This window comes from Tachyglossus aculeatus, chromosome 9 (assembly GCF_015852505.1).
Source record: "Tachyglossus aculeatus isolate mTacAcu1 chromosome 9, mTacAcu1.pri, whole genome shotgun sequence".
Classification (NCBI taxonomy): Eukaryota; Metazoa; Chordata; class Mammalia; order Monotremata; family Tachyglossidae; genus Tachyglossus; species Tachyglossus aculeatus.
The window spans coordinates 9,478,002-9,503,175 of NC_052074.1; the positions used below are offsets into that span (position 1 = coordinate 9,478,002).

Genomic DNA, 25,174 nt, shown 5'->3' on the forward strand with positions numbered 1-25,174 from the left:
TCATCATCATTGTCATTTTCACACTTTAGCTCAGAGATTAAGGGCTGAAAAACCACACTCCCTCTTTTCTGGGCAAGCCAGAGGAGAAACTAAGAGGATGAAGAAATAATGGACCATAAAAGGAGAGAGAATTTAGGTTGATGCCCTCCCACTGCCAGGGAACAGATCTGGCTGAACCTCTTTGAACATCTGAAAAATCTTCAAACCATCATCACAAATTAAAACAAAAAATTCCTTAAAAAAAACTTAATTGTTGTTCAATTGGAAAACATTCATCCATTTATAGGACCCTGTTCTGTCTTTTACTGAGAAAACAGAAAACCTAGGTTTCCTCTTGGTGCTTTGCTAATGATCATGCTGATAGCAAGAAAGCAAAACAGGAGGAAAAAATCAGTGGAGCCCATTGACCTCCACATCAAAGAAACTTTTTACTATCAGTTTTAAAGCACTCAATCAGCTTTCCCCCTCCTACTTTACCTTGCTGATTTTCTACTTCAACCCAGTCTGAACACATGGTTTCACTAGTATCAGCTTACTCACTGTACCTCAATCTTGTCAGAGAAGCAGCATGGCTCAGTGGAAAGGGCCCGGGCTTTGGAGTCAGAGGTCATGGGTTCAAATCACGGCTCCACCACTTATCAGCTGTGTGACTTTGGGCAAGTCACTTCACTTCTCTGGGCCTCAGTTCCCTCATCTGTGAAATGGGGATGAAGACTGTGAGCCCCCTGTGGGACAACCTGATCATCTTGTAACCTCCCAAGCGCTTAGAACAGTGCTTTGCACATAGTTAGCGCTTAATAAGTGGAGGCCTTCCCAGACTGAGCCCCCTCCTTCCTCTCCCCATCCCCCCTGCCTTACCTCCTTCCCTTCCCCACAGCACATGTATATATGTTTGTAAGTATGTATTACTCTATATTATTTGCACATATTTATTCTATTTATTTTGTTTTGTTAATATGTTTTGTTTTGTTGTCTGTCTCCCCCTTCTAGACAGTAAGCCCGCTGTTGGGTAGGGACCGTCTCTATATGTTGCCAACGTGTACTTCCCACGCGCTTAGTACAGTGCTCTGCACACAGTAAGTGCTCAATAAATACGATTGAATGAATGAATAATAAATAATAATAATAATAATGGCATTTATTAAGCACTTACTATGTGCAAAGCACTGTTCTAAGCGCTGAGCACTGTTCTAAGTGCTATTATTATTATTATTACCTTGCCACCAACCCTTTGCCCAGCCCTTCCTCTGGCCTGGAACTTCCTCAACCCCCAAATGTGTCAGACCACCACTCTCCCCATCTTTAAACCCATATTAAAATCACATCTCCTCCAAGAGGCCTTCTCCGACCAAGCCATTTCTATGTTGCCTATGCACTTGGATCTATACCTTTTAAACTCTTGATATTCACACCACGGTCATCTTCACAGCACTTATGCACATATCTGTAATTTATTTATTTTAATGTCTGCCTCCCCCCCACCCTACCCTGCCTACACTGTAAGTTTCTTATAGGCGGGAATATATATACCAACTCCGTTATATTGTACTCTCCCAAGTGCTTAGTACAGTGCCCTGCACACAGTAAGCATTCAATAAATACCATTGATGAATTGATCTAATTGTTTCCCTTTAAGAGAAGAAGTCTTGGATTAAGTACAAGTGAAGAAGGGGAGGTGAGGTGTAAGAATTTTAAAAAGCAGCAAGGTGACTTATTTGAAAGGTCACTGATCAAGTCATTGCCCAGTTGAAACACTGGAATTTTGGCACCAACTGTGCACTCATTAAAATTACTGAGATTTTTCCACGACTTTTTAAAATGCCTGTCTCACCAACAGGGGAGCTCAGATTTTTAAGTTTTCTCCCACTTTGAAGTGCAAATTATTGGAATAAAAAGCAGGCCCCCCCCCCCCCCCCAAAACCCCAAAACCAACCAAACAAAAAAAACCCTTTGAAATTTCCAACCTCTTTATGGATACTTTCTCCCCGGATAAATGAAGTGCTTTTTAAAAAACCCAAGAAAGCAAGGTATTGCGATGTCTTCAGATGATAAAGTAATGCAGGTCTCTTAAAAAAAAAAATTAAGGAAAAGAGAGCAAAACCTTCTTCCTGATGTTATGCTGATCATATGCATTTGGCAGTGGGTTTATAAAGGAAGCTGTCCCATAGGTGAGAAGAACACTTAAGAAATGTGGAGAGATCTTTGTTCAGAAGATATGAACAAATGTGTCACAATTCTCTCAGCTGAAAACACAGCTTTGACTTTCATTTTCCTACGTCTTTTAATCTTTATACTGGAAAGTACCATATATCGACCCCATCTTGTTCCAAGATTTTCTGCTCAGGAATCAGTAGGAAAGAAGTACAATATTTGGCTTAAGAATAATGCATAAAATCAGCAGGACCATCATTTCTCTTCACACAGGTGTTGATAGGCTGTGTGGTGTTCTAGGTGAAAAGCACAAGACAGGAGACCTGCTATGTGACCATGGACAATAAATTATTAAGCCTCCCTGTGCCTGATTCATCATTTGCAAAGTGGGATAAAATATATTTTCTTCTTCCTGTGAGCACCGGGCGGAACGGAGACTCTGCCCTGCCGGATTACCTTGTATCTACCCCAATGCTTAACATAGTGTGTGGCACATGGTAAGCACTTAATAAATGCCATTATTGTTTCAAGTTATTTTGGGACCAGCAGTCGCCTTTTGGTTTAGCCTCCAGATAACTTTTTCTTAAAATTGCTAAAATATTTAGATTGCTTATTGTGTTACTTGTAATAGATTATCATTGCCATGTTATAAGTAATTTTAATACCTTAATGCAGTTAGGAACCAAAGTTTATCAGCAGGCACAAGGTCGTAAGATCGCCTGTCCCATTTTTTTTTTAATGGTGTTTAAGTACTTATCATGTGCCAGGCACTGTACTAAGTGCTGGGGTGGACACCAGATATTCAGGTTGAACACAGTCCCTGCCCCACATGGGTCTCACAGACTAAGTCCAAGGGAGGAGGTTTTAATCCCTATTTTGCACATGGCCTAACTGAAGCACATGGAAATGAAATGACTTGTCCAAGGTCACACAGCAGACAAGTGGTGGACCCGGAATTAGAACCCAGGTCCTCTAACTCCCACGCCCCTGCTCTTTCCCCTAGGCCACTTCTCGTTTGAAGATGTTTGTCTATTGGTAGCTCTTGGTGTGAGAATGGACGACAGGAATGCACCTGTAAGCAACCCTGACTGAATAATAACAATAATAAGAATGATGGTATTTGTTAAGCACTTACTATGTGCCAAGCATTGGGGTCAATACAAGGTAATCAGCTTGCCCCATGTGGGGCTTACAGTCTTGATCATCATCATCATCATCAATCGTATTTATTGAGTGCTTACTGTGTGCAGAGCACTGCACTAAGCGCTTGGGAAGTACAAATTGGCAACATATAGAGACAGTCCCTACCCAACAGTGGGCTCACAGTCTCTCAGTCTTGATCCAAAATTAATCTCAAAATTGTTGTAACTGAGGCACAGAGAAGTTAAGTGACCACCCCCAAAGACTTGGATGACAACTGTAGACCGAGTTCTGGAAAAATGCAACACTAAAACCAAATACCGTGCAGGCAGGAAATGCAGCAGCACAGCACCCGATCTGGACATTTTACAGCAGCTAAGGGAGTAGTGTTCTCATCTAATCTGAAGGTCGGCATTTTGTAATAGTCACCTAACATGAACTCGGCTTCCCTTGAATGGGATAACATTACAGAGCTGCCCCAGTGATTATCTTTACTGTATCTATATACCAACCACTGTATCAACCGTTGGGGATGATACACGATAATCAGGTTGGAGTCCCCCACTAAACTGTAAGCTTGTGGACAGGGAATGTGTCTGTTTTTGTATTGTACTCTCCCAAGAGCTTAGTACAGTGCTTTGCACACAGTAAGCGCTCAATAAATATGATTGAGACAGTCCCTGTTCCACATGGGGCTCATAGTTTAATAACCACTTGCCTTATAAATTAATTGAAGATTACATTTCACTCCCATTCGGCTACTTTAAAAGTTACCATTGGCAGCATTTGTCTTCCCCGCTAAATACTAGGATACTTGCCAATATGTACCTAGGATGATGCTTGCTTGGAAACCACTTAGAGCTCCTCAAATAATAATAATAATAATGGTATTTGTTACACGTTTACTGTGTGCCAAGCATTGTTGTAAGCACTGGGATAGATACAAGTTAATCAGGTTGGACACAGTCCATGTCCCACATGGGGCTCATACTTGTATCCCCATTTTACAGATAAGGTAACTGAGGTACATTGAAGTGATGTGACTTGCCCAAGGTCAGACAGCAGGCACTTGGCGGAGCAGAGATTAGAACCGAAGTCCTTCTGACTATTTATTTTATTTTGTTATTATGTTTTGTTTTGTTCTCTGTCTCCCCCTTCTAGACTGTGATCCCGCTGTTGGGTAGGGACCGTCTCTATATGTTGCCAACTTGTACTTCCCAAGCGCTTAGTACAGTGCTCTGCACATAGTAAGCGCTCAATAAATACAATTGAGTGAGTAATAATAATAGTTCTGGTATCTAAGCATTTACTGTGCCAGGCACTGTACTAAGCACTGGGGCGGATACAAGCAAATGGGGTTGGACACAGTCCCTGTCCCACATGGGGCTTACACTCTCAGTCCCCATTTTACAGATGAGGTAACTGAGGCACAAAGAAGTATGAGGGAGTAGGTCTTAACCCCCACTTTACAGATGAGGAAACAGGGAAAGAGAAGTTAAAAGACTTGCCCAAAATAACCCAGCAGTAGAGTGGTGGGATGGGGATTAGAACCCAGGTGTTCCGAGGGTCCTCCGACTCTCAGTGCTCTTTTCCACTAGACTCCACTTATCCCACTCTAGTTCTGCTGTGGTATTTAAATCCTGATTATTCAAGAGTCCCAACTGATGAATTATTCTCACCCTCTTCACCTCTTTTTCCCTCCACTGGCTGCCACTTGGATATTTTATTACTCATCAGCATCTCTACTGGAAAATGCAGAGATATTGGAAAGTGAAAAGTTCAACCTAACCATTTGTGGGTTTGTTTTTTTTCAATTATAAAGATGGGCAGGGAAGAGACTAAAAATATTGGGCAAAATGAGGTTTAGGGATTATCTGAAGACTTCATTTGTTTAAGGTTAATCCTTCACTTCTATGGAAATCATTACATTATAACCCCCGCCCCCCCCCCATGGATCCAAATTTAGAAAAAATATATTTTAAAATTTGTTACTAAATGGACCTCGGTTTACTCACTTATAAAATGGGGTTTTGAGACATATTCTCCTTCCCTCTAAAATGAGCCTCATGTGGGACAGGGAGTGGGTTCAACTGAATCCCCCCTGCCCTACCTCCTTCCCCTCCCCACAGCACCTGTATATATGTTTGTACTGATTGATTACTCTATTTCGCTCGTACATATTTACTATTCTATTTTATTTTGTTAATATGTTTTGTTTTGTTGTCCGTCACCCCCTTCTAGACTGTGAGCCCGTTGTTGGGTAGGGGCCGTCTCTATATGTTGCCAACTTGTTCTTCCCAAGCGCTTAGTACAGTGCTCTGCACATAATAAGTGCTCAATAAATACGATTGAATGAATGAACTACCTCGTATCTACCCCAGTGCTTAGTAGTGTTTGGCACACAGTCAGTGCTTAACAAACACTACAATTATTATCATTATTATTACAGGTTTCCGAGGGCTCAGGATAAAAGAAAGTCTAGGTTGAGATGACTTCCATGCCTCTACAGTTAGGCAGTAGTGGGATGAGCACTGTAGTAAGCACTTGGGGAATTTCAGAGGAAATACTGTACACAAAAATATACCCTTGAGGAGCTAGACTCTTATAGGAGAGCCAAGGCAAATACAAATAAAAGCAATCTGCTCATAAATGTCTTCAGTCTGTATTTTGGAGAAAACACTTTTGGAGTATTTGGGAATGTTCTTCAGACACCATGTCTGACTGCCTTGAACACGATTTGATGTCAGAAGAAATGACTGGGCACTTACATTTGGCCATGACGTGCACCCTCTATAAAAGGAGGTTTTTGAAACATGTATTGTTATCAAGGAACTGGCAGTACACAAACATGCGGCTATAAAAGGAACAAACGAATAAAATCATGAAAAATACATGACTCATTTAAGCATATTTTACAGAGAAGATGGGGAGACTATTTATCTTCACTTCCACTTTCTGGGCTATAACTATAAAACAAATTATGTTATATATTCAGCATTTTCTCACCTGTAAAACAGGGATTTGATACCTGTTCTCCCTCCCCCTGGGGAATGAGCCCCATGTAGGAAAGGGACTGTGTCTGACCTGATTATCTTGATTGAGGAGTTTACAACCTAGGAGAGGAGACAGAAAGAAAAAAGCTTATAATTCAGAGCCAGTGTGGGAACATGTAATCTGTCCCCCAACCTCATCCCAAACTCTGTTTTGTGAGAAAATTCAGACAATGGATAAATTACAGCTAAGGGAGCAGCGGAGGGCAAGGATATGCACCTAAGTACTAGAGGTGGGATGAAAATTAAAGTGCTTAAGGGGTACAGACCTAAGGGCATAAGGAAGCAGACGGGAGAATGAAATGGTTGGGGAGATGAGGGGTTAGCCAAAGAAGGCCTCTTGGAGATTTGATTTTAAAACGGCTTTGAAAATGTGTGATTTTAATAGGGCTTTGAATATGGAGTGGTGGTTTGTCGGATATAAAGGAGGAGGGAGTTCAAGGCCAGAGGGAGGGTGTGAGCAAAGTTTCCACGGCAAGACAGACGAGATTGAGGCACAGTGAATAGGTTGGCCTTAGGAATGAAATGTGCTTCACTCTTCAAAATGTACACCTATATTCTAAATGGATGAGAAGCAGTGTTGGCTAGTGGATAGAGCCCGGACCTGGGTTCTAATCCTGACTCCGGCACTTTATAATAATAATAATGGCATTTATTAAGCGCTTACTATGTGCAAAGCACTGTTCTAAGCACTGGGGAGGTTACAAGGTGAACAGGTTGTCCCACGTGGGGCTCACAGTCTCAATCCCCATTTTACAGATGAGGTAACTGAGGCACAGAGAAGTTAAGTGACTTGCCCAAAGTCACACAGCTGACAATTGGCGGACCCGGGCTTTGAACCCATGAGCTCTGACTCCAAAGCCCGTGCTCTTCTCCACTGAGCCACGCTGCTTCTCTAAGCACTTGTCTAAGTGCTCTCTAAGCAGGAGGCACTTGTCTCCTGTGTGACCTTGGGCACGTAACTTCACTTCTCTGTGCCTCCACTACCTCCTCTGTAAAGTGGGGATTAAGACTACGAGCCCTATGTGGGACATGGACTGCATCCAACTTGATTAGCTTGTATCTACCCCAGCACTTAGTACACAGCCTGACACATAGTAAGCGCTTAACCAAAACCAAAACCAAAAACAATGAATAATTTGTTCGTAGAAAGCATTTCAATGCTTAATGCAACTAGCTGAGAAGGGGAAAAATTTCAAAATATAAGAACTCATCTTTAGGCCACACTTAAAAAAAAAATCTTAACTTAGAGGCAATATGGCCTAATGGAAAGAGCATGGGCCTAAGAGTCAGAGTTCTAATACCAGCTCTGCCCCTTGCCTGCTCTGTGACCTTGGACAAGTCACTTAACTTCTCTGTGCCTCTCTTCCCTCATCTGTAAAACCAATCAATCATATTTGAGCACTTACTGTGTGCAAAGCACTGTACTAAACTCTTGGCAGAGTACAATACAGTGTTGGCAGATACACTGCCTGCCTACAACAAGCTTACAGTCTATAGTGGGGGAATTAAATACCTGTTCTCCCTCCCCCATAGACTGTGAGCCCCACGTAGCACAAGAACAGTACTTGACCTGATTATTTTCTATCTACCCAGGTTCTCCGTGCAGTGCTTGACACATAGTAAGAGCTTAAATACCACAATTATTATTGCTGTACCTGCGTCATTATGAATTATTTTAAATCTGGCATCTTAGCATTTACTAATAGACACAAAAGAAAAACACCTTGGGCGTGCTAATCAAAAATTTATTGGAAAAATACACCCCATATAAATATTTTTAAGAGGCTCATAGATTAAGTTTTTGCTAAAAGCATAATTTATGAAAAATTGAGGTCATAGCATCGGACTGAAAATTAAGGTTTCAAGTTTTAAAACCCTGTTTACCACAGACTCTGTGGTCTTGGGCAATCAGCTGAATGTCGATAATGGTATTTACGTCCATTTCAGGGGCTCCATATGACCCAAACCAACCAGGCTCCCTTAATTACAGGTTTAAGTCGTCTTCATTATTAAGATTTCTTTTAAAGGGATACAGATTCCTAGTGTAATCAACAGTTGAATTACTTGATCTTCCAAGGACAGACCACGTAAAACTGATCTCTACTATAGCTAGACTTGGTGATTTTAATTTAAGTAGCTCATTGCCACGTGAGACAAAACTCTTCACGCTATCGCCGTCAGTAACACCAAAATCTAGTGCTGCAATTGCAAGACCAAAGCATTCTCAGACCGTTTGAAGCTCTGAATATGTTGTGCTTGATCTATTCAGATATTAAAGTATTCCTTTCCTAGAAGTGTAAATAACTACAAAAAATGTATTTGAGGCTGAAACAATCGTTTAAATATTGCTAGTTCATAAAAAATCTAAGCTCAGTGCACAAAAAATACATTTAATTTAGCAACTGATTACTCCATATGCTTACGATTTTCTTTGTTTTAAAGTTATGAAAAGGCTCAGCTAAAAATGTTTAAAGTGCTTAGTGAACAAGTTTGAGGATTTTCATTGTCAGAGAGAAACATTTTATATGTAAATCTGAGTTACCATAATGGTTTTATGGGTAATACAAAATTTATAAAAAACCTCTGGATCTTCAATAAATTCATCACACTAAAAAAAAAAAAAAAAATCAACAAATACGTCCACTGCCAGTCAGGCCACCTACTTTAAAGCGAAAAATACCCTGTCTAGTCTATTTGACATGATTATAATCTTGAAACTTTTAAAAATTATGATCATTCACACTGTCAAAGGCATTGTTTTAAAAAATATTAAAAATCCTCATCCTATTTAGGTTTCTGTTCATATCACTATGTATTATTTGCCTCCACCAAAACCCTGAAACACCAAGTTAGATTGTTGGCAATTTAAGTACAATAAACCTCAGTTACAAAGTGTTAAAGACGTCTTGCTGCTGGAATTATTTTTGTCATTGCTGGACTGTTTTTTGCCTTTATGTTGAATTGTCTTCATGTTTCTTATCCTGACGTTTGACTGTCCTGGTCGTCAAGATCACTTTCACAGTTTTCTTCCCAGAGTTCTTGTTTCTCCGAATCCCTAAGGCCAGAACAAAGGAAATCCAACGTACTGATCCTTTTAAGGCAAAATGATCTTAAAACCCTGGACTTTGGGCCTAACATCAACACATTCTCTTTTCTCAAACAGAAAACAGAGCAGTGCTAAAAAACCTCTGGGTTCTGCTGATTTACAATTCATTTTATTTCAGTACTTAAGTGATTAATTGAAAATTTTCAAAGTATCCTCTTTCTCAAACCCAGCGTGTTCTCTGCTAAGCGGGTCGAAAATTAGAAGTACTTTTCTGTAAAAAAAAATTTAAATATTTAAAATTAATGAATAAGGCCTGAATTGAAAAAGGACAATGCTTTTAAACTATCAGGATTTTAGTCAACATTAAGCATACTCTTTATCTCCATAGGAAAGTACTGCTGCAGATATTCCTTTTCTGCTGTTAACTCATCCTCACTTACATTACCTTTCTGTATCTTCAGAGCTGCTTTCAAACTCCTGCCCTCTGAAGTGTTCAGACCATCTTGTACTCTGGCCTTTACTTGCCACAAACTCATCGCAGAGCCCGAGTTCTTGGAGGGTGGTAGAATAATGCTTTTCTGCTGCCATTCTTGCATTTTCCTTTTGGAAAGGAAGAATTTTTTTTTAGTCAGGGCCAAACCTTGCCGGATTCCCTATTCCCCAGAGTACTCAGTACAGAACAGTGTGTATTAGTGTTATGATGATGATGAAGTAAATTGGAATGACATCACCGGTTTGATCCCCAGACAGATATGTCTTGTCATAAACACTTTACTGATTATAGCCTACCTTACCCTCTTCGGGTCACAAACCCCAAGTTTTTTTGCTTAGGAGTTTCCACCTCCTAAATACTTTCTAGTAGGGCAACCTCTAGACTGTTGCCCAGGAGACAGGCCCAAAGCAGACTGCCCATAAAAGCAACAAATAAGAGTGGCTTTTATGGCTGGGGCTAAAATTTTGAAGAACCATTAAAATGGTCCCTATTGAGCCTAGCCAGGTGGCATTATTTTGTCAGGAAACATTTTTGAAATTCCATAAAGTCACCTGGGCCAGAAATTCTTAACTTTGGACTTAGAAATACCTTTGGGCAGCACTTCCACTAAGCATTAGGGAGACAGCATGACCTTAGTGCAGACCCAGTTTCTAGTCCAAGTTCTGCCACTTGCCTGCCGTGTGATCTGGGACAAGTCACTTAACTCCTCTGGGTCTCAGTTTCCTCATCTGCAAAATGGGAATGAAAGATTTGTTCTCCCTCCTTCTTAGGTTGTGAGTCCCAAATGGGGCAGGGCCTGTGAACCATCTGATTATCTTGTGTCTACTCCCAGCACTTAGCCTAATGTTGGAATAAAGCTAAATGCTTAACAAATACCAAAATTATTATTATTAGGCCTAGCAATTTTAAGCAAAATGCTTTCTAGAGTAAAATGGGAGTAATAAACCATGTTGGAACAAACTAGAGGAATTCAAACCTGGGCAGTTTTGAGGAGTGGGGGGTGGAGAAAGGAAGAAGAGAATGCTGAAGACCAAATTAACCACACAAGTATGACAGTATTTAAAGTCCAACTGCATACTATGAGAACATTTGACAGGGAACAAATCAAGACTTGGAGGAACAAAACATGGTGTGGTGGGGCAAACAGCTGTCTGTTTATACTGTACTCTCCACAGTGCTTAGTACAGTGCATTGCACACAGTAGGGCTCAATAAATACAGTGAATGAATAACAAATAGGAATGCTCCTACAACATCAGTTATAGTTCAGTATTATCGATTCAGTACATCAGTTGGTTCAGCAGGACAACCAATCCCCACAGCACTTATGTACCTATCCATAATTTATTTATATTAATGTCTGTCTTCCCCTCTAGACTGTAAGCTCATTGCAGGCAGGGAACTTGCCTACCAACTCTGTTATATTGTACTCTCACAAGCACTTAGTACAGTGCTCTGCACACCGTAAGAGTTCAATAAATACAACTGATTGATTGGTGCTCTGCAGTCTGCTATAGAAACTTATGGATTGCATTAGCATTTGGAAATATGCTATGTGAAGTTCTGGAAACTTCTATTTAATAGATGTTAATTAGTGGTAACTGACAGTTATGTAGATACTGACCTAAATAATGGAATGACCTATTATCCCAAAATAACTAAAACAAACCCCACTTACCAGGAATTTAAAATTTTTGAACGTTTTTTAAAAGTAGAGGCTCGTGTAATTTCCTCTGCCTTTTCCCACCTATTTATGGCACCAATGCAGACACACAGAGCTGAAAAAGCCCCAGAAAAAGGAAAGAAAAATCCCCAAACCACACAACCTGAGCAACTCTTTCAAAGAGCAGGGGCCTCTTCTTCAATTTCTCTTCTATTTCTTCCAGTTCCTGAAAGTATTCCTTCATCCTCTCCTTCTCATGTTTTCTATCACAGCAGGAAGGAAATAAACTAATTTTTAAAAGTCATCCTAGAAATAAAAACTGCATTATTACGACATATAGTGTCTCTAAAAGATAATTCATAAAGTAAGTCACGTGTACAAACACTTCCATTCTCACCTCCTTCCGTCTACCCCAAAGGTTATTTCTGGGATCCTTGCTGAAGGCACCAGAGTTTTACTCGCTCATTATTGATTCACGAGAAGGTAGGCATTTTAGAGGAGCTCGAATCAATCTTTCAGGCTCTGCAGGCATTTTCATTCTGACTTCAGACACATTTTTCTTACATTTCTGTTGCAAAATATCAGGTTTCGATGCAGGGCCCAGCTGCAGCTTATGCACAGATTCCCTACAGCTCTGCTCATCCTACAAATGTTAGCCTTCCCAACCCCTCTTCCCTTGGTTTTTAAAACAATTATGCCCGGGGTTCTCTTTTTGCCAATTTACTTCTCATAAACCAGGTTGATAATTCATTTGATGAATAAGGTATCGGGGCCAATTCAGCAATTTTTGAGGTGGCCTTATTTAGACTAGTTAACTTACTAACTAAAATTCAAACGTAAAAAAAATTATCATGGAATTAAATTGTGGCCTGCTCTGCTTTGGATATGTCTAATATCAGCTGGGAAAAATGGTGCTGAATCTACAGTTTTCTCAGAAGTGTTGGTGAAATCTACTTTCTGAACCAACAAATGGTAGACATTAATTATGAGCACTACCGGCAATGTGCTGACATATAAGGACTCCTGGAGGAAGCTTTGAAGCCATGCTCGTAGTATATGGCTCCAAAAATATATCTTCTCTGCACGGGGCATGACTTACACATGTTAAGTTGGTGCTTAAAGTTACAGCTACCATCTACAGATCTGAGAAAAAAGGAGGAACACTTTTCTCAAAACGTGCCTGGTCTTAAGCAAACACGGCCAAAGTTTCCAATAATCTTAATTACTGACAAGAGATGGCACAGGGCTGGCAAGAACTTTGGGGATGCCTGATCCTAGTGGAAAGCAACGGGGCTGGGAGTCAGAGGACCTGGGTTCTAATCCTGTCTCTGCCACTTGCCTGCTACGTGACCTTGGGCTTTTCACTTAACTTCTCTGTGCCTCAGTTCCCTCATCTGCAAAATGGGGATTCAATACCTGTGCTCCCTCCTACTCAGACTGTGAGCCCCACGTGGGACCTGATGATCTTGTATCTCCCTCAGCCCTTAGTACGGTGCTTGGCACATAGTAAGCACTTAACAAATACCACAATTATTATTATCAGTGCAAAAACACGCACAAGGAAGCCCACCTCTTCACACAATGGCTAGTACGCATAAGGAAACTGTGTCCCAGAAACCTGTACAGATAGAATATATCAGGAGGTTCAATACGGATTTGGATAAATTCATGGATTAGTGGTCCTAAACGGATTACCTGAGGTAAAGTCAGGGATGGTATTTGGTACATCCTTAACCATTATGATGGGTGCCAAAGTTTACTGTTGTAATGCACTTTTCCCAAGCACTTAGTACAGTGCTCTGCACGCAGTAAGTGCTCAATAAATGACTGACTGAATGAAGACAAACACCATACTACTCCTCTAAGAATCTTGTTGCCTCTATAGGCAAAAGAAATAAGGTTGGATGGACCATTAGTCTGATCTAATAATGGCACTGCAGATAATCTCAGGTAGGTGATGACATTACCAACCAGCTGTTCCAAGCTCAAAGTCTAAATTCTCCCATGCCTTCCCAGAGGATCCCAACCACCAGTTTGGTATTATACTGAAATGGGGTGGTCTCTTTCTAAAGGGTTCATTCTCCACGTGCCCCAGAATGTTTTGGGGAACTGAACCATCTGTCTTCTTCTCTGGGATTAGTCCAGATATCCCACCCTGGGATATCTTGGCAGCCCATTGTCTGATGGGGCAGTCAAGGGGGAGAAAAGGCTTTTTGGGAGGAGCACACACTGAGGAAGGCGAGACAAAACTATTCTACTTCTTAAACTGCACCTTAGGCAAGAGGGTGCAGTTTATATACCTGAGAGAGTTTAATCTGGAGCTAGACACTTGAGCTAAACTTTGATGTGGGTCATTGGCTTTCGCCCGGATTGTCAGAAGCTTCTGTAGCTCTTTCTCTCTTTGTCTCTGCTTAGCTAGGCTCCTTTTTTGCTCCTCTTCTACCATTTTCTTTTCCTCAAGTGATCGCCTGAGGGGACATAAACTAAGGCTGAAGTGAATTTGTTTTAATCCAATGGAAAAAAAAAAATAAGGAAATCCATACAAGGAGAAAAGGTTGGGATAAATGTCAAAAGGGAACACCGGAAACAAACTAACTTCTTTCCCCTTTATAAAGTAAGCTAAGCACTTTGGAAGAAGCCCTAACGCTTTCAGGCCACTAGAGAAGCAGCGTGGCTCAGTGGAAAGAGCCTGGGCTTTGGAGTCAGAGGTCATGGGTTCAAATCCCAGCTCTGCCACTTAGCTGTGTGACTTTGGGCAAGTCACTTAACTTCTCTGTGCCTCAGTTACCTCATCTGTAAAAGGGGGATTAAGACTGTGATCCCCCGGTGGGACAACCCGATCACCTTGTAACCTCCCCAGTGCGTAGAACAGTGCTTTGCACATAGTAAGCGCTTAATAAATGCCATTATTATTATTTTATTACTATTGTTATTATTAGGGCTCCATCAGCAGTAAGGAACTCTACTGGTGCAAAAGAAGTAGCGTTCCTCCTACAGCTAATTATGACCCTGGGAATCACTTTAGCCACAGGAAAAACTGGACATTTGGACTTCTGTCAAATTCCCAAGTAATTGTGGCACAGCAAGATTATTTGGGAGAAAAGCCTCTTGTCAAATTGCCTTATAGTTAAAACAAACTCCATCTGGCAATTCAAGTAAAAACTTGTCAAAACTTCGGTCTTTAGCCATCAACCCAGTTAACGTGTAATCCTCAGCTTTGTCCCAGAGAATTTCCCAGGGGAGGGTAGCCATGGGGGTTATCCCTCTCTGCATACCTTTTTGACTATAGAGCCATTCAGTTCTTGATCACTTGGGGCCAAAATTATTTAAAATGCTTTTCCAGTCATTAATCAAATCATTTACACCGTTAACTCTGTGACCACACTAATTCACCTAATGGCGTCTTGGCGTCTTCTTGAAGACTCGTTAGCTCTCGGAGGGTCGGGTTCTTCGGTCTCCCCCAGCCGAGGACTCGCACTCGAGCATCTCATTCGTGACTTGCACCTTGGAGACAGATAGGGCCAGCGGGTTTCCTTCAAATTTTCCTCATCCGCTTGGATGTCCTTCAAAATTCTCCCTCTATTAGATGGGATACGTAAAGTCCGAAGGTCAAACGGTTCACAGACCGTACTGGGTTTTAGATGTTTCTGTTTCAAGACTTGCTTCTGAAATTTTTGGTGAAGGGTTTCAAAGTCCGGCACCCGGCAGTTGACCTTGGGTTTATACTTCAACTCTTCCCTTTGTTTGGTGTGTCTGTGCTTCCTCTTAGAGGGAGAGCTCCGAGCCAGCATACTGCGGGGAAGTGATGCATTTTGTAAAAGCTCCTGGGATCTCATCTGGATCCTAATTTCCCTATAAAGCTCTTCCTCTTTGATCCGATCAGTGACGGCTGAACTGTACACAGACTTAGGTACAGGTTTGGCCTTAAACGATTTTACTTGGGTTTTAGACTTTGAAGGGACTTCTGACTGCAATCTCTGGAATTCTTTTTTTTGTTCTTCCCGTACTACAAAATCAAAAGGTTTCTGTGAGGCTAAAAGGATTTCTTTACTCTTCTCCTTAATGAACCTCCGGCGTTCTTCATTTCGCTCTAATAATTCCCGATAGAGTGGGAGGAAGACAAATGCAGGAGTGGGATTGGCTCGGAATTTCTTCTGACACTCTGCTGCTTCTTCTTCTTCTTCTTCTTGTTTTCGCATCAAGGTACTGGTCCTTTCGGCTTCTGCCTTAGCTCTGACGCGCTGCTCTTTTTTCCTGTCTTCTCGGATTGTCATTTGAAAAGGTTCTGGCACCGTAATCCTTGGCACCCATTTCTTTGGCTTACTCTTTGACTTTTGGAGTTTTTGTACCTGGTGACTGTCAAAGGGGCCATAGTCTTCCACATTGAAATCATCCCACATGTTTCTGATCTGCTCCTTAGCAGAAGCCAAAAAGTTTACCTCGCTATTATTGTCTTCTTCTTGGTAGAGCAATTCATTTTCAGACTCACTGGAGGAAGTCTGGCTACAGTCAAGCTCACAAGGTGAATGAGGCAAACTGGTAGGTTGAAATGCGCTTTCTTCCCACAGTGATCTAGAAGAAAAAGAAAATGTCTGTGAACAAACAGAGTGACAGTAAATTTAGGTTTCAGCATTTTAGACTGGTAGATACAGAGAAGCAGCGTGGCTCAGTGGATAGAGCATGGGCTTTGGAGCCAGTGGTCATGGGTTCAAATCCTGGCTCCGCCAGTTGTCATCTGTGTGATTTTGGGCAAGTCACTTCACTTCTCTGAGCCTCAGTTACCTCACCTGTAAAAGGGGGATTGACTGTGAGCCCCCCGTGGGACAACGTGATCACCTTGTACCCTCCCCGGTGCTTACAACAGTGCTTTGCACATAGTAAGGGCTTAATAAACGCCACCATTATTATACAGTATTGTGGTATTATGGTATTGTGCATATCCATTCTATTTATTTTATTTTGTTAGTATGTTTGATTTTGTTCTCTGTCTCCCCCTTTTAGACTGTGAGCCCACTGTTGGATAGGGACTGCCTCTAGATGTTGCCAACTTGTCCTTCCCATGCGCTTAGTACAGTGCTCTGCACACAGTAAGCGCTCAATAAATACGATTGATTGATATGGTACAGGGGGCCAAACAGCAGTTGAAGCACCTGTGCTTCATGATTGATGATTCTGCGGTGTGGGCTGCTGCTCCAGCCATTTTAGGGGGGGTGACTCCCTCCGCCTCCGTGGGCCCAGGCAGTGGAAGGATGCGACTCTTAGCCCCAAACCCAGACCTGTCACCTCTTACTCGCTGCCCCTGCCAACAGACAATTAATTACTCTTCCCACCTCATTTGGAAAATGGGGATTGAGACTGAGAGCCCCACATGGGATTGTGTCCAACTCGATTTGCTTGTATCCATCCCAGCACGTAGTACAGTGCCTGGCACACAGTAAGCGCTTAACAAATACCATAATTATTATTATTATAATTATTACTCAAAGCCTTATTGAAGCCCTCCAAGAGGCCTTCCTTAACTAAGCTCTCTTTTCCTTTTATTCAACTCCCTTCTGTCACCCTGACTTGATTCCTTTATTCATCCCCCCTCCAAGCCCCACAGCACTTAGGTACATACCTAAGAGAAGCAGCGTGGCTCAATGGAAAGAGCCCGGGCTTTGGAGTCAGAGGTCATGGGTTCAAATCCCGGCTTCGCCACTTGTCAGCTGTGTGACTGTGGGCAAGTCACTTAACTTCTCTGGGCCTCAGTTCCCTCATCCATAAAATGGGGATTAAGACTGTGAGCCCCCTGTGGGACGACCTGATCACCTTGTAACCTCCCCAGCGCTTAGAACAGTGCTTTGCACATAGTAAGTGCTTAATAAATGCCATTATTATTATTATTATACCTATAATCTATTTATATTAATGCGAGTCTCCTCCTCTACACTGTAAGCTCGTTATGGGCAGGGAATGTGTCTTTTGTAATTTCCCAAGAGCTTAGTATAGTGCTCTGCACACAGTAAGCACTCAACAAAAACCAACTGATTGACCTTCCCTCTCTCCCCACCGGGAACAGCTGCTCTCCACTACTCCCCATCCTCCCTTTCAGATCAGCTGCTCCCCATTCTGTCTTGAAAAAAAAAAATATTTTTAAATTTGGGCTCTCAGCCAGATCGGTTTGCAGCACATCAGTTCATAAGACTTAGACACCCCAGGTATTTGGGATTGGAAAATATGTCCTTAAAGACACGAGCCGTTTCCTTTGATCCGTAAATTATAAAGAGCATTTTAAGGGCAGTTGCATTTGTAATACTGGACGGGTTAAGATGGCACAGGCTATTCTTGTTATAGAATACCCCTCCCCAAATTAAGCAGTCATTCAATGGCATTTATTGAGCACTAGTTCACTGTGTGCAGAACACTGTACTAAGTGCTTGGGAGAGTACACTAAATGACCTGACTCACTGGTGTCTTTTGAAATGGGCAGTGCTGACAGAATGGAGTTGTGGTGAATGTCGTCTCCGTTGAGAGGAAGGGCATGAGCTTGTGGCAGTGAGAATCCCTTAGAGCCCGGAGACAGGCCGGGGCACATTAAATCAAAAAAGAAATAAAAAAGAGGACTGTGGCGGTGGAGAGTTGGAGGGGAAGTTGCCATGTGCCCGTTGGGAAGTGGAGAGGGGATGGATGGCACACACAGAAGGAGGAAACAGTGCGTGACGCGGTTTGTATTGGTTCTTCCTCATCGCCGAAGGTGCACCATCATTAACAACAGCACCGGGGGCCCCACAATCCTGCCTGGGCCACAGACATACACCTGATTTTTAGATCATTTTTAAAGTTTCTTTCAATAAACTGTACACTCATTATTATTACCTTTTAGACTGTGAGCCCACTGTTGGGTAGGGACTGTCTCTATATGTTGCCAACTTGTACTTCCCAAGCGCTTAGTACAGTGCTCTGCACACAGTAAGCGCTCAATAAATACGATTGATGAGGATGATGAAAAGTTAAAAATGGCTGTGGAAAAAAGTACTCTCTGACCTTGTGAAAAGATCTGTTGAGCCCAGTACAAACACAACCACTTCCTTTCACGAACACATAAAAGGTACTGCAGAGAGAATGAAAAGATTCAGCCTTGAAGCTCTTAGTAGGTTAAACCCAGAAGAACAAATACTCTCTGAACACAAACTTACCTGAGCATGCTAGACAGAGTATTTCCACAGGCCCCTGGAAGCACTCCTTTTAAATGCAGTTTATTTTGATACATTTTCTCCAGTTTGGCCATGGTCTCCAAATGAGCAGACTTTAGTTCTTCTAGCTTCAGGAAATATTCCTGGTTGGAGCGGCCCATTTCGGAAAAATCCGGTAAGTCTTCACATTTCTTGTTCTGCTGAGAGCTTTGCCGGTCCACCGCAGACAAGGCGGTGTCGGGATCGTTCTAGGAAAAAAAGGTTTATTCTTTAAGAATATCAAACAAATTAGTCCGAAGAAACAGAAAGTGCTGCTTTGGTGATATTGCTCAGTGGCTGCTTCTGAGTAGCAGCTAAAATGAAAAACGGTGGATTTGTGAACGGCAATCCATCAAAAAAATGGAGGCCAATGGAAAAGGGAGGTTGGACTTGGGCATGCTATCTTTTCCTTGGACTTCTTTTAGATACTTTGACTCTTACTGAGGAAACTATTACCACTAACTTGGGTAGAAACATCGATTTTCATATACTCAAATTGCCATGCTTTGAGCTATATTTACAAGGGTAAAAAAATTGCCCAAATATTGGCAATATGAGTTAGATTACGCTGAACAGGTTCATTCATTCATTCGGTCGTATTTATTATTCAATACATCTTTTGGGGACGGGAGTTTGCCACTGAATTTCCTATAAATACTTCTCAAAGGAAAGTCCATATGCCACTGAAGGTTTTAGCTCCTTCCTGGTGGGAGGGTCTGGAATCCTGGCTATCCTCCACCCGCCTCTCACGGGCCTGGAGGGGCGGGAAGGGAGGGAAACATTCCCAAGCCTCGATCCCAATCTGCTGTGGGGAAGCCCAGCCATTCCAGGCTGTAAATTCACTGTGGGCAGGGAACGTATCAACCGTACTCTCCCAAGCGCTTACAACAGAGGTCTGAACATAGTAAATGCTCAATAAATACCACTGATGATGATATCTGATGTCTTCCGGTTTTAAAAAATAATCATATTATCTTGGCTCCTGAGGGATACTTGGCCCCTCGGGGAGCCACGAGAAGCTGCGTGGCTCAGTGGAAAGAGCCCAGGCTCGGGAGTCAGAGGTCATGGGTTCAAATCCCAGCTCTGCCACTTGTCAGCTGTGTGACTTTGGGCAAGTCACAACTTCTCTGGGCCCCAGTTCCCTCATCTGTGAAATGGGGATTTAGACTGTGAGCCCCCCGTGGGACAACCTGATCACCTTGTAATCTCCCCAGTGCCTAGAACAGTGCTTTGCACATAGTAAGCGCTTAATAAATGCTATCATTATTATTATTATTCATTCATTCAGTTGTATTTACTGAGCGCTGTGTGCACAGCACTGTACTAAGCGCTTGGGAAGTACAAGTCGGCAACATATAGAGACGGTCCCTACCCAACAGCGGGCTCACAGTCTAGAAGGGTTCTCATCCCGGCTCCGCCACATGTCTGTTGCGTGACCTTGGGCAAGTCACTTAACTTCTCTGAGCCTCAGTTGCCTCGTCTGTAAAATGGGGATTAAAACTGTGAGCCCCACATGGGACAACCTGATCACCTTGTATCACCCCCCCGTGCTTAGAACAGTGCTTTGCACATAGTAAGCGCTTAACAAATGCCTTCATTATTATTATTATTGTTTACCTTTCTTCTGAGATATTGGCCTTAGAAGGGTCAGAGATGTTCTCTGAGAGTGTGTACTGATGGTTCCATCAAACCAGAACCTGAGCCCACTGTTGGGTAGGGACTGTCTCTATATGTTGCCATCTTGTACTTCCCAAGCGCTTAGTACAGTGCTCTGCACACAGTAAGCGCTCAATAAATACGATTGATTGATTGATTGATTGCCCTTCAGGAGCCCAGTTATAGCACATCTCTGGGCCTGAGGGGATCCACCCCGCTGACCACAACCCTAGCTCCCTGCCCTCTGCCCCATTTTACAGATGAGGAAAGTGAGGTGCAGAGAAGTTAAGTGACTTGCCCAAGGTCGCACAGCAGACCAATGGTGGAACCAGGATCAATCAATCGTATTTATTGAGCGCTTACTGTGTGCAGAGCACTGTACTAAGCGCTTGGGAAGTACAAGTCGGCAATATCTAGAGACGGTCCCTACCCAACAGTGGGCTCACAGTCTAGAAGGGGGAGGCAGACAACAAAACAAAACATATTAGCAAAATAAAATAAATAGGATAGTCAACGGTAGAGACAATTCCTACCCAACAAGGGGCTCACGGTCTAGTTATCGGCTTTCTTTCAAAGACCGTTTCATCCTCAACATCCCTAGAGATTGGGTGGGGGCAGGGACGATCCCCTTCACCAAGGATGGGGAAACAGGAAGCGTTTATCATCATCATCATCAATCGTATTTATTGAGCGCTTACTATGTGCAGAGCACTGTACTAAGCGCTTGGGAAGTACAAATTGGCAACACATAGAGACAGTCCCTACCCAACAGTGGGCTCACAGTCTAAAAGGGGGAGACAGAGAACAAAACCAAACATACCAACAAAATAAAATAAATAGGATAGATATGTACAAGTAAAATAAATAAATAAATAAATAGAGTAATAAATATGTATCCAAGGACCTCAGCTCCTTGCGTGGGAAAATAGCTAGTGAGCTCACACAGCAAAGACAAAAATGCCAGTCTGACTCAAATACTGAGAAAAGACCCCTCAATATGATGATGATATGACATTTACTAAGCGCTTACTATGTGCAAAGAGCTGTTCTAAGTGCTGGGGGGATACAAGGTGATCAGGTTGTCCCACGGGGGGGGTGACAGTCTTCATCCCCATTTTACAGATGAGGTAACCGAGGCCCAGAGAAGTGAAGTGACTTGCCCAAGGTCACCCAGCTGACAACTGGCGGAGCCGGGATTTGAACCCATGATCCCTGACTCCAAAGCCCGTGCTCTTTCCACTGAGCCACGCTGCTTCTCTAGATGAAGGGCCTGATCTCTATATGAAGGACGAGAACCCAGGTCCTTCTGACGCTCAGGCCCTGTGCTCTAACCACTAGGCCATGCTGCTTCTTCATCATCATCATCATCAATCGCATTTATTGAGCGCTATGTGCAGAGCACTGTACTAAGCGCTTGGGAAGTACAAATTGGAAGTACAAATTGCTTCTTCCTTGTGTAGTCTTTACCATTCAGGCGCTGCTGCCTTTGCCTGGAAGATAACCGCACACGCATTACCTTCCTCGATAGGAAAAGTGAGCAATTAAGGTTTAAAGGAAACTCTGGCTATTAGAAAAGAATAAGATCTATTAGGTCACCGCTTCTCCGGCACTGGTGAAGAAAATGACTCATTTGAATATAACACTTTACTTCTTCCTTATGGTTAATAAGGCATTCATTTCTCTCCAGCTAATTTAACTCAGCCATCAGACGGTGTAAGGCTTTGCTTTTTCCACCTATGCTAATCACACTGTACAAATAATCTAATAAATACAATTAATAATAATAATAATAATAATGATGGTATTTGTTAAGCGCTTACTATGTGCAAAGCACTGTTCTAAGTGCTGGGGAGGGTACAAGTTGATCAGGCTGTCCCACGGGGGGCTCACAGCCTTAACTCCCATTTTACAGATGAGGTAGCTGAGGCACAGAGAAGTTAAGTGACTTGCCCAAAGTCACACAGCTGACAGTTGGCAGAGCCGGGATTTGAACCCATGACTTCTGACTCCAAAGCCCGGGCTCTTTCCACTGAGCCACGCTGCTTCTCAATTAAAGACTAATTAGAGGTTTTAACTAAAGGGAAAAATATATCCATTTTGAATAATTCACAGAAAACTAACCGGGAGGCAGGCAGCTCTGAGCATTTTACTCTGAGCACTGGTAAGACAAGCTGGGTCTATTAAATAGCAAATGTTAAGGAGGACTCTAAATTAGGAGTACAGTATGTCCAACTAATTATTGGAGGTTTTTTAGCACAATAAACTGGACACCTGTCCACTATTCTGTAGGACCAGATTTATACAAATTTATAGACCAAATTTGGATAGCCCACTCCTTAAAACACAGCTCCATAAAGAAGTCTTCTATTTTCGAAAGAAAGACCTGACAAGACATTGGAGATGGGACAACAGAACAATTAAATTTGTGCCAGAGATGCGATGAAGCATATTTCTTAAAATTAGGGAAGCAGCGGGGCCAAGTGGAGAGAGCACCCTATCTCAATCAATCAATCGATTGTATTTATTGAGCGCTTACTGTGTGCAGAGCGCTGTACTAAGCGCTTGGGAAGTACAAGTTGGCAACATAATAAATACAATTTATGTTATAATTATAATTACTTATTATTATTTATTTTATTAATTATTTATTTGTTACTATAGATTATTTATAATCTCCACATAATAATAATAATAATAACAATGATGGCATTTGTTAAGTGCCTACTATGTGCAAAGCACTGTTCTGATACAAGGTGATCAGGTTGTCCCACGTGGGGCTCACAGTCTTCATCCCCATTTTACAGATGAGGTAACGGAGGCACAGAGAAGTGAAGTGACTAAGCACTTAGCAAATGCCATTTAAAAAACTGTTTCTGAAGAGGCTCTGGGTGAATTCTATTCATCGCAGGAATGAATCTTGTTCAAGGTAAATACGCACGACACACACTTTGATTTTCACCCGAATTAATGTTTTACAATTCTGACTATATCACCTTTTACTTGTTTAATAACAGAAAGAAAATTACACCTGTCACTCCTAAATAACATTTCTTTCTGAAGCCTACCGTGCCAGAACCATCTTTCACTCATCTTACCGCTACTTGAAAAGCTTTAAAAATAGCCTGTGGATTAGTGTAATCTTACATGGATTGGACTGACCCATTTAAATCATAAATCCTTCCAGCACATTTGCTGGATTAATTTATTGTTTGATTGATTCAGTGCTTTGGCTCTGAAGGACTCGACAGGTAATTATGAATTATGAAAAGGATTATTTAAATGCCTTACAGCCTACGTTCATTCGTATATCAATCAATCAATCGTATTTATTGAGCGCTTACTGTGTGCAGAGCACTGTACTAAGCGCTTGGGAAGTACAAGTTGGCAACATAGGGAGACGGTCCCTACCCACCAGTGGGCTCACAGTCTAGAAGGGGGAGACAGAGAACAAAACCAAAGATAGTAACAAAATAAAATAAATAGAATAGATATGTACAAGTAAAATAGAGTAATAAATATGTACAAACATATATACATATATGAACGTATATCCCTACGTATCTATAAATATGCACAAAGAGTACTGGAAAAATATAATAATAATAATGGCATTTATTAAGCGCTTACTATGTGCAAAGCACTGTTCTAAGCGCTGGGGAGGTTACAAGGTGATCAGGTTGTCCCACGGGGGGGCTCAAAGTCTTAATCCCCATTTTCCAGATGAGGGAACTGAGGCCCAGAGAAGTGAAGTGACTTGCCCAAAACCACACAGCTGACAAGTGGCAGAGTCGGGATTTGAACCCACGACCTCTGACTCCAAAGCCCGGGCTCTTTCCACCGAGCCACGCTGCTTCCAAACTATGGATATTTTCCTCTTTATCCTAGGTCTCCAAGTTTCTGGACCTATTAAACAGAGATTTCATTAATTGCCTAGTGTTGGGAAGGTTGCACATCATATAGCTTCATTCACTGAGGATCTCTAAAACTGCAAACCTTTAAAAATGATTATTATTGCATTACAGTGACTGAACTTTAATCATCCTAAACCAGATGAGTCCACATACCACAAAACCGCAAAATAAAGGAAATAGAATAGATATGTACAAGTAAAATAAAGAAATAAATAAATCGTCATCATGGAGGTATAGGCAAGCTATGGAAGTAGAGTAGTAAAGGTCGTGCAGTTAAAGAAAGGGCACGCATCCTGCTCCATCCTTTTAGTAGGCAACCGTTTTTTTTCCAAGGGAAGAAACACTCAGTTTTGAAAATGAGGATGCTACAGTCAGGTATTTCAACTGTTGCAATTTTTCATCCAAAAGTTTGATAATATTTTGGGAAGGAGGAGGAAGGCTTCCATCACATTACCCACCCACGCTCACGGTCCCAAACACCACCCTGGGGCCTTACGGCGGCCAAGCCACATCCTGGGTCCGGATGCCGCATCCCTGGCTAATCGTTTTTGGTTTAGTGGGACCACGACGAACAAATTAAAAGCAGCGTGGCTCAGTGGAAAGAGCCCGGGCTTTGGAGTCGGAGGTCATGGGTTCAAATCCCGGCTCCTACACTTGTCAGCTGTGTGACTTTGGGCAAGTCACACAGGTATATATATACCTGCATATATGTATATACCTGTATATATGTTTGTACATATTTATTACTCTATTTATTTTATTTGTACATATCTATTCTATTTATTTTATTTTGTTAGTATGTTTGCTTTTGTTCTCTGTCTCCCCCTTTTAGACTGTGAGCCCACTGGTGG

The 25,174-nt window shown here is 42.0% G+C and overlaps 1 protein-coding gene across 1 annotated transcript; it reads right to left on the minus strand.

The window, feature by feature from the left end:
- Positions 1-9,127: 9,127 nt before the first annotated feature.
- FAM161A (FAM161 centrosomal protein A) lies at positions 9,128-24,855 on the minus strand. The gene is made up of 7 exons (XM_038750845.1): positions 24,820-24,855; positions 21,851-21,976; positions 18,721-18,965; positions 14,939-16,117; positions 11,709-11,808; positions 9,836-9,990; positions 9,128-9,399 (listed from the first exon to the last, which is right to left on the minus strand). Exons 1-7 carry the CDS (start codon positions 24,853-24,855, stop codon positions 9,321-9,323), a joined length of 1,920 nt encoding a protein of 639 aa, XP_038606773.1. The 3' UTR covers positions 9,128-9,320.
- Between the last annotated feature and the right edge of the window lie 319 nt (positions 24,856-25,174).

What these genes read in the sequence shown, in the direction of transcription:
- FAM161A (XM_038750845.1), bottom strand. Translation starts at nt 24,855, where the DNA reads ATGCGGCATCCGGACCCAGGATGTGGCTTGGCCGCC. An exon ending in ACACAAGGAAGAAGCAATTT is followed by an intron (nt 18,966 to 21,850) that starts GTACTTCCAATT and finishes TTTTTTTCCTAG; the next exon opens with AACGATCCCGACACCGCCTT. An exon ending in ACTCTGTCTAGCATGCTCAG is followed by an intron (nt 16,118 to 18,720) that starts GTAAGTTTGTGT and finishes TTTTTCTTCTAG; the next exon opens with ATCACTGTGGGAAGAAAGCG.